The sequence below is a fragment of the Trachypithecus francoisi genome, unplaced genomic scaffold (genome assembly GCF_009764315.1).
Source record: "Trachypithecus francoisi isolate TF-2019V2 unplaced genomic scaffold, Tfra_2.0 Lachesis_group6, whole genome shotgun sequence".
Lineage (NCBI taxonomy): Eukaryota > Metazoa > Chordata > Mammalia > Primates > Cercopithecidae > Trachypithecus > Trachypithecus francoisi.
Genome location: NW_022681471.1, coordinates 75,680,704 through 75,694,809, shown reverse-complemented (window position 1 = coordinate 75,694,809; position 14,106 = coordinate 75,680,704). Strand labels below are relative to the sequence as shown.

At 38.6% G+C, this 14,106-nt stretch overlaps 1 protein-coding gene across 1 annotated transcript in view; it reads left to right on the top strand.

The window, feature by feature from the left end:
* AR (androgen receptor) overlaps positions 1-14,106 on the top strand; it is an 85,380-nt gene that overhangs the window by 33,593 nt on the left and 37,681 nt on the right. Inside the window, 1 exon segment of the mRNA XM_033201391.1 lies at positions 12,744-12,860. Within this exon segment, the coding sequence (XP_033057282.1) occupies positions 12,744-12,860 (117 nt within the window).

The following is a 14,106-nucleotide window of genomic DNA, read 5'->3' as shown; positions in this document are numbered from 1 at the left end:
AACAACTCTTAGATTTGCCCTTTGAGACTATTTTCTAGATCTCGTAGGTGTGCTTCGTTGTTTGTTATTCTTTTTTGTCTCTTCTGACTACATTTTCAAATAGCCTGTCTTAAAACTCACTAATTCTTTCTTCTGCCTGATCAATTATGTTGTTAAGAGACTCTGAGGCATTCTTCAGTGTGTCAGTTGCATTTTTCAGCACCAGAATGTCTGCTTATTTTTTTTTATTATTTCCATCTCTTTGTTAAATATATCTGACAGAATTTTGAATTCTTTCTCAGTGTTATCTTTAATTTCCTTGAATTTCCTCAAACATCTATTTTGAATTATCTGTCTGAAAGGTCACATATCTCTATTTTTCCAGGATGGTTATCTGGTGCTTTATTTAGTTCATTTGTGAGGTCATGTTTTCCTGGATGGTGTTAATGCTAGACGCTTTTCAGTGTCTGAGCATTGAAAAGTTAGGTGTTTATTGTAGTCTTCACAGTCTGGACTTGTTCATACTTGCCCTTCTTGGGAGACTTTCCAAGTATTCCAAGGGATTTGGATTCTATGATCTTAGTCTTTGGTCACTGCAGCCGTATCTGCTTTATGGAGCATCCCATGCTCAGTAATGCTGTGGCTCTTTCAGACTCATAGAGTTACTGCCTGCATGCTCTTGGGTAAGAGCCAGGAAAATTCCCTGGATTACCAAGCAGAGACTCTTGTTCTCTTCCCTTACTTTCCCCCCAAACAGAGTATCTCTCGCACTCTCTTTTTCTCTCTTTCTCTCTCTCTCTCTCTCTCTCTCATTCTCTGCCGACCTGCCTGGATCTGGGGTAGGGATGATATAATCCCATTGCAGTCACCACCATTGGGACTGTGCTAGGTCAGACCCAAAGCCAGCACAGCACTGAGTCTCGCCCAAAGCCCACAGAGACCACTCCCTGGGTACTGTCTGTGTTTGCTCAAGGCCCAAGGGCTGTACAATCAGTCAGCGGTGAGGCCAGCCTGTCTTATGTCCTTCCCTTCAGGGTGATGAGTTCCTCAAGCAGGTCAAGGGATGGTGTCCAGGAGCCAAGGCCTCGAGCTGTGACTGAGCTGGCACCCAATCCATAAGACAACTATTTTTTCCACACTTTCCTTCCTTTTTCTCAAGCAAAGGAGTCTCTCCCTGTGGCCACCACCACCCCCATGTTCATGGCAAGTATTGTCTGGCTACCACCAATCTTCACTCAAGGCCCAAGCGTTCTTTAGTCAACTTAAGGTGAATGCTACCAGGGCTGGGTCTCTCCCTTCAGGGAAGTGGGCTCCTCTGTGGCCCAGGGCAGGTCCAGAAATACCATCCAAGAGCCAAGACCTGAAATCAGGTTCCCCAAGGGCCCATTTGGTGCTCTACCCCCACTGTGGCAGAACCAGTACCCAAGCTGCAAGACAAAGTCCTCTTTACTCTTCCTTCTCCTTTACAGAGACTCTCCCTATAGCCACCACAGCTAGGAATATGCTGGGTCACTCTTGAAGCAAGAACAGCTCTGAGTCTCACTCAAAACTCCTGGCAAGTGCTGCCTGGCTACCACGCTGATTATTCAGGGCCCAAGGGCTCTTTAGTCAGCAGGAGTTGCATCCTGCCGGTACTGGTTCCTTCCCTTCAAGGCAGCCGATTACCTTCTGGCCCAGTGTGTATCTAGAAATATTGTTTGGGAGCTAGGGCCTGGCATGGTGACCTCAGGACTCTGCCTAGTGCCCTTTTCTACTGTAGCTGATGTAGTGTCCAAATTGCAAGACAAAGTCCTCTGTACTCTCCCCTCTCCAATCTTTAAACAGAAGGAAAGAGTCCACCCTGGAGTTGGGACATGCATTGCCTGAGATTGGAGGAGGGGTGGCACAAGCACTCTCTTGGTCACCTCAACTGGTGTCTCACTAGGTCACATGTTCCCCAAGTCCACTGGCTCTGAGCCCAGCACAACACCAGGATTTGACCAAGAATTGCAATTCTTGTGGTTTAGACTGCCTTTCAAGTTTATTTGGGACTGCAGAGCACTTTAGCCACAGTGACAGGGCTTGCCAGAATTTAGTTTCTGACTGCTGAGATGGGCAATTTGCCTCTGATTAGGACTGATCTAAGTGCTCCTTCTGTGGGCACTGGCTGAGTTCTGCTCCATGTTGCTTTCTGCTGTGACAGGGCAACATTGAGTGCCAATGCAAGTCCCACAATCACTGTAATCTTCCTCTCCCAAGCCTACTGAACACCATGTGGTTGCTGCTGGGAGGTTGGGGAGGGATGTTGTAGGCAATTCAAGAATGTCTTCCTACTCTTTTCAGTGCTTCTTTCCTTAGTATGATGTTAAAACCAGTTACTGTGATTGCTCATCTGATTTTTGGTTCTTATGAAAGTGCTTTTTTGTGTGGATCACTGTTCAATTTGTTGTGCCTGCAGGCGGGGGTGGGGGACAATTGCTGGAGGCTTCTCTTTAGCCATCTTGCTCCACCTCTTCCCTAGTATTAGACATTTCAAAGCAGTTAGGATGGGGGTAGAAGGAAAGGGTGCTTGGAATCAGAAAATTCATGTCTCAGCTTTGAGCCTTAGGAAATTCATTTGACCCTTGTAAGCCTCAGTTGCTTCATCTGTAAAAGAGAAATAATATACTGACTGAAAATATCAAAGGTGATAATGCTGTTGAAAGCACTATAGAAAATGACGAAATATTACATGAGTGTTATTTTCTAGCTTCTAGGAGTCTCCTTACCATTGTACAGGACAACCATGTCTATTTTTAAATAAATTATTATTTGCCTCTGAGCACTCCTGCAAAGAGTTGCCTATAGGAGAAACAGCTTTACTTGCAAATCACTCCACTGTTTTCTTTGTGCACAGTTTATTAATACATAAGGCACATGTCCTCCAGTCTGCAGTAACATTGGAATGATTACCTCTTTGGAGTACCTACCAGAGCTTCTCAAAGTGAATTTTGTATATTACCACCAAAAATAGTCTGTTGCAGAGATAACCTCCAAATTCAGTGACAATATTTCCAATCACTTTTGCATGATGCAGAAATAGACAAATATATAATTTTGGTTATACAGATAATTATTGTCTCCCAACAAGTGATTAGTAGTCAGAAAATGGCCAAGAAATACCATGGGGTGTGCCTTCCCATAACAGCTTATCTTTGGGTTTTAGTTGCAAGGTTACTAAAAGCCTGTGCAGGGTTCATGGCAAAAGTAAAACTTGCTCCAAGAGCAAGCCCTTGTTTCATTGTCTAATGTTCTTAATCCTCAGCAGACATGATTTGGATCTGGCATTTGGCAACAGGACAGTTTCCAAAGTTGCTGTATGCAACTTGAGGAAGAGAGGTAATATTATTGAATGAATTTATTTGTTGTAAGTTATAAATATGGGCTTTTCCAATCCCATCACCCTTAAAACTTTTTCTGCAGTGAGGGTGTCTCCCTTGTCTTTAATATGCTTGCTTTGAGTTCATGGATGAACATTTTTGCCTGGCTGACATGTGGACTCCCTGAAATTGTTGTAAGGTCTTTTTCTTTGTTTTTTTCTTGATGCCCAAGCTGCCAAGGGTAGTACTGGTAGTGGTGGGCAGACAAGGAGGTGATAGCAAGCTGAACTTTGTAACTTTGTCCTCTGGCCTTCCTTGACCCATTCCATTCATCATCTAAGGGACTCCAAGTCAGCATTCCACAGAATGACCTTACCAAATTCACTGAGACTGAAAGAGAACCAGGATTCCAAACAGCCAATATGAAAGGAAAGAGAGAGAGACTTAGGGTTTGCAAAATGGGATACTCTGTTGATTATTTTTATTCCATACAGATACTAATATTCTTTAGGAAAACATTAAAATCATATGATCTTTCAGGACCTGGGCTGCTTCTTTAAGAAGCATGTTACAGAGAGCTCTCTTGGCCAACAACATATTGAAAGATAAATTAATCAATCATTCATTCAAATAAGGTATATTCAGAATTGAGGTATATTGTAGCCAGACAGTGAGACTATAAAAAAGAATGCACCTTACCCTTGTCTCTTGCATAATCTAATGAGGGAGATAACCACTCTTCCAATTTATAGTGACCTATAACATTTCATACACTGCTGAATATCTTTACATGACAATGAAACAATAGAAAGATTGCAAAATAGACAGAGGCTAGGGGAAGAAGGATTGAGTGTGAATATAGCCTCTCATAAATTGAGGGGAATGGTCTGCGTCTCCTGATCATGCAGGGGTAATAAATACAGAAATGATTTCAAACTAACAAACCAAATGTGCAGAAAATACTGAGAATATAGTGGGCAGGATACCTGAGTTTTAGTTCTATCTCTGTTATTGACTCATTGTGTAATCTGGGTCAGGTCTGTTCTGCTCTCTGGATCTCACCCTTTCTTATCTGTAAAATGAGATTATTGAATTAGACGATATCTATAGAGGTTCTCGCCTATTCTGACATTCAAGGAGTTTTTCTTTAAATAATAATATATGTGATCTGTATAGTGCTTTACACTTGACATGATATTTTTGCATCTATTATCTCATGTGAGAAAATCACTGGACTGCTGTACTGGGAATGAGGACACCTGGATTCTTGTCCTCTTTTGACACTGATTCATGGTGTGACCTTTAAGCAAATTCTCTGAGTTTCAGTTTCTCAATCTGTAAAATAGGGAGGTATGAGGATTGGACTAAATCAGTAGGTCTCTAAAATGTTCCACAAAGCCCTGGGGTTGGGAGCTCCTACAGAGAGTTTCGCTAAGGCAAACCACAAGGCTAGGCCTGCATAAAAGAGGAGAAAAAGAGTGACCTGGCAAGAGAAGTTCCAAGTTTCCTATGCCAACCCCAGGCAGATTAGGTTTAATTTTATCTGTTTTATAAACAGAGCTTCTATGTAATGTTTTATTGGTAAAAAGAGTTTACTATAAAAAACTCAACTAGTTTGATTTTAAAAATTGCACATATAAATGAGATCATACAGTCAGTATTTGTCTTTCTGTGCCTGGCTTATTTCACTTAGCATAATGTCCTCCAGGATCATCTATGTTGCTGCAAATGACAGACTCTTCTTTTCATTAAAGGCTATATAGCATTCCATTGTGTATGTACACCACATTTTCTGTTTTGTAACTTTCATTTTAGGTTCAGCGGTTCATTAGCATGTTTGATAGATAAACTGCATGTCAGAGAAGTTTCTTGTACAGATTATTTCATCACCCAGATAATAAGCATGGTAGCATAGTACCTAATGGATTTTTTTTTCTGATCCTCTCCCTTCTCCCACCTCCAACCTCAGGTAAGCTCTGGGTCTGCTGTTCCCCTCTTTGTGTCCATTACACCAGGTTTTCTTTATCCACTTATCCATCCATGGACACTTAGTTTGTTTCCATATGTTGGCTATTGTGATAATGCTGAAAAAAGTCAAACTCATAGAAGCAGAGAGTAGAATGGTGGTTACCAGGGACTGGGAGGCAGTTCAGTGAGCTAGGAAAAGAGAGATAATAAAAGGGTATAATGTGTGAGTTATATAGAAGGAATAAGTTATATTGAACTATTGCCCAGCATCATGACCATAGTTATAATAATGTATTATATGTCTTAGTATTGCTAAAAGAGTAGATTTTAAATATTCTCTAAAAATTAGATTTTAAATATTTTAATATTTTAAAATATTTTAAATATTGTGGATATTTAAATATCCACAAAAAATTATAAGTAGGTGATGTGATGGATATGTTAATGTGCTTGATTTAATCTTTCTACAGTGCATACATATATCAAAACATCCCACTGTATCCCATAAATATATACAATTATATTTGTCAATTAAAAAATTTAAAAACTTGATTTAGATGAGCTCTAAGGCCTTAAGTATTAAAATATTAAGTATTAAAGTGATATGTAAACAAGCATATTGCTTGGTAACTTCATTTTTGTTGTTGTTTTAACAAACCAATATATTGTGAATATACTTCCAAGTGAAAAGAAAAAAAGACATTACAGTCATCATTAATTACTGCAAAATATTCATTTGCATGAATATGGAATAATTCATTTAATCATTCCCTTAATGTTAGACATTCAAATGTTTCCAACTTTTTCTGTTTAAATAATGCTACAATAAACTTCTATTTGTGCTTATTGTATTATTTTCTTATAACATATCCCTAGAAGTGGAATTCCCAGAAGTTTATACACATTTCCAATTTTTTTCCAAATATGTGGCAAAATTTCTCTCTAAAGTATTTATATTCCTACCAGAAATACCTCTTCACCAACACATAGTGTTAATCTGTACCAATCTGGCTTGAGAAAATGATATTTAATTTGTATTTCTGTGATTTCTAGCTAAATTAAATAATCTTCATATGCTTATTGGTCATTGTGTTTCTTTGAATTGCCTCTTCTGGTCTGTTGCCCATTTTTCTATTGTGCTGTTTATTTTTATATATCAAATATATGACCATTGATTTTACATACTTGATGCTAATAATTATTTTTAGTTTATGGTTTGTCTTTGAGTTTTATAATGGTGTTAAGTTCACATAAGAAATTTTAAATGTTTTCTAATGAAATGTATCAAGTCTGTCTTCACTTATGTTTTCTTCATTGTCAATACCTTAAGATGCCCTTGTCTACCTTTAAACATTTTGAAATTTTCCTCTGTATTGTCTAATAGTACTTACATGATTTCCTTTTTTAAATTGACATATTTAATCCGTTTGGAATTTATTTTGATTTTAACTAGTAATTTAACTTATTTCTTCTCCAAATGATTCACTAGTTGTTCTGACATTATTTAGTGAATAATTCATCCTTTCTTCACTGAATTGGAATGGCATATTCCATATACTGTGTCTGGTTTGGCTTTTCTGATCTCTTCCACTGATCAACCTAACTAGAGCCAGTATCAAATGTTATAATCATTATGGCTTTAGATACTTTAAATGTACAGCAGGGAATGTCTTATTACTCTTATTTTTCACAAATATCTTGACACTGTCTCATGTTTATTCCTTCAGATAAATTTTGGGATTATTTTGTGATGATTTTGTCTGAGTTGTTTTAAATTTTTAGATTTCACTGGGGAAGAACTGAAATCCTTGAAATACTGCTTCTTATTAGCCAGGAATATGGTACAACTTTGCATTTAATTCAGGTCTTTCCTTAAATACCACCATGAAGTTTTTTGTTTTGTTCATATAGGTCCTGCATTAACACTGTTTATATAAAGTGTGAGAAAGACTACAGTCCTCAGGCTTCTCTATAGGTTAACAATGAAGATGATGACTCAACCCTTTCTTTATTTGCATAATGGATGCCACTAACAGTGGGTAACTTCCTGCCTTACCTCCTCTGTTCCAAACAGGATTTTTCGGAATGAACAAGTTAAAAGAATCGTAATCAGACACTAACCTCAAGCCATACTGCATGGCAGCACCAATGGGACTGACAGAAAACAACAGAAATAGGAAGGAAGCCTGCAGAAAAACAAACTTGAAAGCTGTCTCATGGCCTTTGTTCCTGCTGGAGCTTTGAGTCATACTTAAGTTTTATGACGGAAGAATAGGACTGTGAAGAAAGATACAGAGCACCATCAGACAGTCAAGAATTTCAAAGCCAGCTGGCATGCAGTGGACCTCATGCCAGCCCATTTTGTTACTATTTAGGTAGTCAAGGGTTAAGATTTTTCTAATAAGACAGTTGTTATGCATTTAAATGAGTTATTTATTTGCAGCTCTAGAGTGTGGCCTTACCTACTTCAACATGAGAAGATTTTTGTATTTTGTCACTCATTTCACAATGACTTATAGTAAGCCCTTCATTATACACTGTGGATACAACTTTGCTGTTGGAAATTAACAGTGTCAAACAACTGGGCATAATGTTTGTAGTATCTGAGGAGGGAGAGCTGCCTAAGAAGTTGTATTCCCTGTGTTAATTTTTCAGTCTCTTAGGTTATAGAAGACCTTCTAGAACCACCTTACAGCAGGCCTAGATCTCATTTACACACTTCTTCTGTCACCTGAATACAGAGAAGGGATCCACAAGGTCATATGCTTCCTAGACAAAGAGCAAAGATTTCTACCACACTCAGAAGACTTTGTCTTCAGACTGTAATCACCTACACCATATTTCCTTTGGATCCAATTCCAGATTTTGTGCTGGCACTAACACCAACTTGCTGTGGCTTGGGGCATGTAATTTCAATATTTTGTGCCCATTTCTTAACTGAAGAGTCAGGCATCACACTGGGCATTTTAAGATTCTTTACAGCCCAATGATTCTGTATTTCTAATTAGGCCCAATGGGTTAGAGCTAAAAGGAAACAGTGAGTTTCCTGGAAGGAAAGGACATATAACACAGTCCAGAGATAAAATGGGCTGCATTCAAGAAAAGATTGGGCAATACTTTGCAGGGATGCTACAGAGACGATTCAAGCCTTGTATGGAGGAATGGATGTGATACAACCAAAAAGTCTTAAAAATTCTTTCCAACTAATCTGGGATTCATAACCTTATGGACTGTGATTTGCAGCAAACCAAGGATGTGATGCCAGGCAGAACAATATCTCTGATCAACATAAATGCAAAATTCCTCAACAAAAGACTGGTATTGTTTCTGGAATGCAAGGATGGTTCAACATATGCAAATCAATAATATTAACAGAATGAAGGAGAAAAACTATATGATCATCTCAATAGATGCAGAAAAATAATTTGACAAAATTCAACATAATTTTATGATAAAATCTTTCAAGAAATTGGGTATTAGAAGGAATGTTTCTCTCAACACAATAAAGGCCATATCAGACAAGCCCACAGCTAATATTATATTCAATGACCAGGAATGAGATAAGGATGCTCACTCTCATCACTTCTATTTAACATAGTACTGGAAGTCCTAGCCAATTCATATTAGTGAGTCTCATTTTCTTCATCATAGAATGAAGTATGTAATAATCCCTATTATACTTACTTTGCACAGATTATTATTATTATTATTATTATTTTGAGACAGGGTCTCACTATGTCACCCAGGCTGGAGTGCAGCACAATCACAGCTTACTTCAACCACTACTTCCCAGGCACAAAGGATCCTAGCCCTTCAGCCTCCTGAGTAGCTGGGACTTCAGGCGCATACCACCATGCCTAACTAATTTTCTTTTTTTCATTTTTTTATAGAGACGGAGTCTCGCTATGTTACCCAGGCTGGTCTCAAACTCCTGTGCTCAAGCGATCTTTCCACCTTGGTCTTCCAAAGTGCTAGGATTACAGGAGTGAGCCACTGCACCTGGCCTTGCAGATTATTATTAAACTTTGTAAACTAATCAAATGAGAGTGATTATTGTTACTGTTAAGAACTCTAATAGCCTCATCCATATATTTGGAGAAATTGCATAAATAGGAAAGAAATAATGGCAGACCAATGATTTTACCTTGGCTCTATCATCATTTGGGGAAGTGATAATTCAGATAGGAGAAGTGACTTGTAAGCAGTCTTGAGAGATTGCCTGTTCCATCCCCTATATTGTCCTTAAAGCAAATGTACAGATAAATAAGGTCTTATTTTTAGGACTTACAGAAAAAAGATTCCTTTCATATCCATTTTTGGAAACCTCAGCCATTCTGTCACTATTAAGTGTCATTTCAAACGTTAAATTCATCATTCTGCTTTGAAGGAACACATGTGTCATGTGTACCTATTTGTATGTTTTGGTGTGTTTTATGCTTTATGTGATCACCCACATATGCACAGATAATTAGTGTGCAGGTGTTGTATTCCCTGTGTTAATTATTCAGTCACACACTCTCACACACCTATGCACTCACACATACATGAATACACACATGTTCATTAGAATGTTTATGCTTATGTTGCATGTGACTGGCAACATTAGTGCCTTTCTAAGGCTGTATTAACCACCTTGAGTTTTGGGAGAGCTTTAGAAAACAAAGACAAGAGACTAAATGATTCTAGATATAAGAGACAATGTTGCAATAAGTTACTATCCTGAAAAGACAGAATACAAGGACAAGAGATTATTATTTGGATAATTTCTTGCTTACCAGTAATACTTAAGTCCTTTACATTAAAAAAAAACAAACAAAAAAAAAAAAAAAAAAAAACAAAAAAAACTCTAAATATATTATAGAAGAAATCCAGATGTCCTTCAAGATTCTTAGAGTTGGAAAAGATTTTAATGACTTTCCAGTCCAATCTATTTCATGTAATCAATGGGACCAGAGAGGCAAAAGGACTTGTCCAAGGTCATATAGTGAGTTAGTGATAAGGCTGAACAAGGATTCAGATGTTGGGGCTTCCAGCCCACTGATCTGTCTCTCATCTGGGACTTGTATATTTTTGTTCATTAGAGATTTTCCTCTGTAACCTCAATATCCAATGCAGGGCCTGGCACATAATAGATTATCAGTAAATGTTAAATTAATACGTCATGGCTTTGGTTTTACTGGGCTTTGCACTTACTCCTGAGTAAATTGTAAAGAATATCCATGTTTTAGGTCACCTTGTTTTAGACCAAGAGGTGCCCAGAGAAAAAGTATGAACTATGCTAAGGAAATTATCTGAGTCCCAAATTGAAAAAAAAAAATTCATGCTTTTCCACTATGACCTCTCTCATTCACAGAGTGATTCTCTTCAAAAGGACAATGTAGAACTATTCTGGGAGCCATATTCCATTGGCTGTGCAATCATTTATTGGCAAACTGGGGTCCAGGAAAGTGTTTTCCTGGGGAAGATGAGATTTCTCAAAGAAGTTCACGCACTTTCTAACCTGAGCTTATTTCATTAATCAGTGTAGCAAGCTGGTCTTGAGGATTGCAGCAGTACCAATACTGTGGGAGTGTACTAGTTCTAGAACAGCTACAGCATTGGAATTGAATGCACTAGAATTGGATATAGGACCTGTTTTTGAGGAGCTAACACCCAAAGGCTGAACAGCACTCATAGCACTGTCCTTTCTGTGCACATATCGTAGTCCTCGGTTTGCAGCAGAAAAAAAGCTGTTAACAAATTATGTGCTCTGTTTATGCAAATAAAATCCTGTGGTATGCTACAAAGAGCACTGGCCTAGAGGCCTTAGTTTTCTCATATGTTAAAAAACCCTAACACAGGCCTGGTTCATAGTAAGCACCCAATGAATACTAGTTTTCTTCCTTTGGGGGCCTCTGATTCAGTGTGCTTCTTCAGGTAATTCACTTCCCTGGAACTCCTCCTTGGAATGAGAGTTGTACTGTTGTGATTTTTAACAGTTCCTTCAAGCCAAGCATTTTGGAGTCCTTTCCTAAAGGGAGAAAGGAAGGAAAGGAGAAAGGAAAATTAAAGCAAAAAAAAAGGAAATAAAACGTTAAAAAGGAGGAAAGGAAAAAGAATCGTTTACTACAATAAAACTAATCTTATGCTCTTGCAAGTAGCACTTTAAGTGAAAGAAGTTCTTTGCTGACCTGGTTACTACTGAACCTACTACATAAAATAGCCTACTGTAATACATGCATTTCTGTGCCTAATCTTCACTTTTTAGGCTTAGTAAATGTAGAGGAATGCTGATGTATAGTTAAATTTATGTTTTTAGTTGCTTTTTTTTTTCTACTCTCAAATGTCAATCACTCTTTGGTTTCTCTTTCTTTTTCTGACCACAAGTATTCTTCCTCTGCCTAAAGAAGCTTCCCTAAAATCCCAGTCTATCCAGTAAATCAAAGCACAACAATAAATTTGAGGAAACAATACCAGAGACAAAAAGGAGTGAGGGGATGCAGAAGCTCAAGCTGGAGCAGGGTTGTAAGCATGAGAAGTTCTGCGTGTTTCAGAGCAGTGAAGACATTTTTGCTTATTCCTGCTGGTGACTCTTTGTCTATGCATCCATCTGCTGCAGTTACATGTTTAGTCAGTCAATCCACGTTTGTTGAGAGACTGCTGTATGCCAGGATTGTGCTAGCATAAAGGAGCGAAGTACTGAGCAAAATATGTTTGAGCAGCTGTAATTCTGAGGATCTCTACGTGTGAGCATGTGTATGTGTGTGCACTTCTGTGTATCTGTGACAACTCCAGGTGTGCATGACAGTGATCTTTGTTACTCTGTTGGCTTCATCAAACTTCCTTTTAGTTGCTGTGATTCACTACATAGAGTGGGCTTTATCTCTGATTTTTATAACCTACAAGACTAGGGGTATGATCACCAGAAATCTAAAAACAGTTAGAAATCCCATGGAGTTATCTTTTATAGAAGTTTTCCTGTACTAATATTATGAAAAATAAGCATCTTGTTAACTTGAGTGTAATTCTATGCATGATTACAGGTGTCAATAGGAAGAAACATTGACTGAGTTCAGATCTGTTCTACACCATGCTAAAGGGGTGATAAGTTCCACAATGGATCATTTTCTCATCGGCATTTCTGGCTTTTGGTAAAAGTAGAGTATCTTATTTTAAAACCCAGTGAGTAGTCCTAATAATAGAGATATCATCAGGATCTGAATTGTTCATCCTTAAAACAAAACAAAACAAAACAAAACAAAACAAAAAAAACACCAATGGAAATCAAACAAATAGTGCCAAATTAAACTGCTTTAATATTTAGGTTCTGTAGGATCAAATTGTTTGGTGCCATACTCTGTCCACTTTTCTCACGTGATAGGACATAATTTTATATCTTTTCTGTTCTAGAAATACCCAAAGAAAGAGACTCTGGCAACTCATTAACAGATCTGTTCACTCTTGTATTTGTTATCCCAGGGAAACAGAAGTACCTGTGTGCCAGCAGAAATGATTGCACTATTGATAAATTCCGAAGGAAAAATTGTCCATCTTGCCGTCTTCGGAAATGTTATGAAGCAGGGATGACTCTGGGAGGTAAGATACTTTTCTTTCTCTTCTTCCTCCTCCTTCCTGTCTCCCCTTTTCCTCCCTCATTTTCTAGTCTCTCTTTAAACCAGATTTTCTTCTTTGATGCTTCCAAGGGGACCAGCCATGCTCCAGACACAGGCTGACCCTTTCATAGCCAACGTGGCCATCAGCCAGCTGGTGCCTTTTTTTTTTAATCCTTAACTATACCAATCCCCATTCTGGGGCTCAGCATTAGAGCAGGAGGTGTGAAGCAGGGATCAGGAGCCAACAGAGGGTGAGTGAGGATGCATGTGACTGGGCAGGGTCCCCAGGGGACTTAATGGTACTGACCTGATGTTCAATGGTAGCTAGGATGAGAGAACTAAGAAATCCAGAACAGTCAGAGGTGCAGGATGACCCAGGCATAGGTACAGGATGACCCAGGCACAGTCTGACCCTGAACACCTGGGAATATCCCTCAGCTAACTGCTGCCTATGTTGTTGGCCAGCCACCTGGAATGAGAAGCTGCTTCTCTTTGGAGCCTGTGACTAGGCTGCCAAACAGTGCCAATTTCCTATCCTATCTCTCCCAAAGATGAACAGGTGTTTTAATAATTTCCTTGTCTTTGCAAAGCTATTGATTATTTCCAAAAGCATTTTTTTTTCAGTAGAGCAGTAACATTACAGAAGGAAGATACAGCTCTTTCAAGGGTGTACCTCTATCATAAGGCTCTCTGTCCCACGAACCTGTCTGCCATGAGTGTTGTCACCATTCCAGAAAGGCTTGACATCAGTTGATTGACATTTATATTTTCCCTCTCCAAACTCCCCCATCTCTTCATGTTTACATCTGCCCAATGCCAGGGTCCTCGCTGCTGCCTGCTGCTTCCAAAAATATGTGTCTTTCCTTAGAAAAACAAAATCATTAATCTACTTCAATTTGGAAATGGAATTTGAAGAAAGGCAAGCCAATTTCTGAGTGCTGCAACTGTAGCCTCATACCCGATTATTCGTTATTAGCCTGGAAAACCCAAGTGCCTAGAATCCAACCCTTTCCCCTGTCGTCTTAAGGCTAATTTAGACCAGTTGTCTATCTCTGGCTTTCTGTGAGGTGTTCAATACCTTGTCTGCCTATGTGCACATCTATAGACAACAACTAGTTCTCTTATCCTGGAGCAGGGCCATGTGTGGATCTTCATGTAGATAACTATATCCTTCCCATCCTCACAGGGCAGTAGTATTACTTAAACAGAACAAAGTACCTCAAATGAAT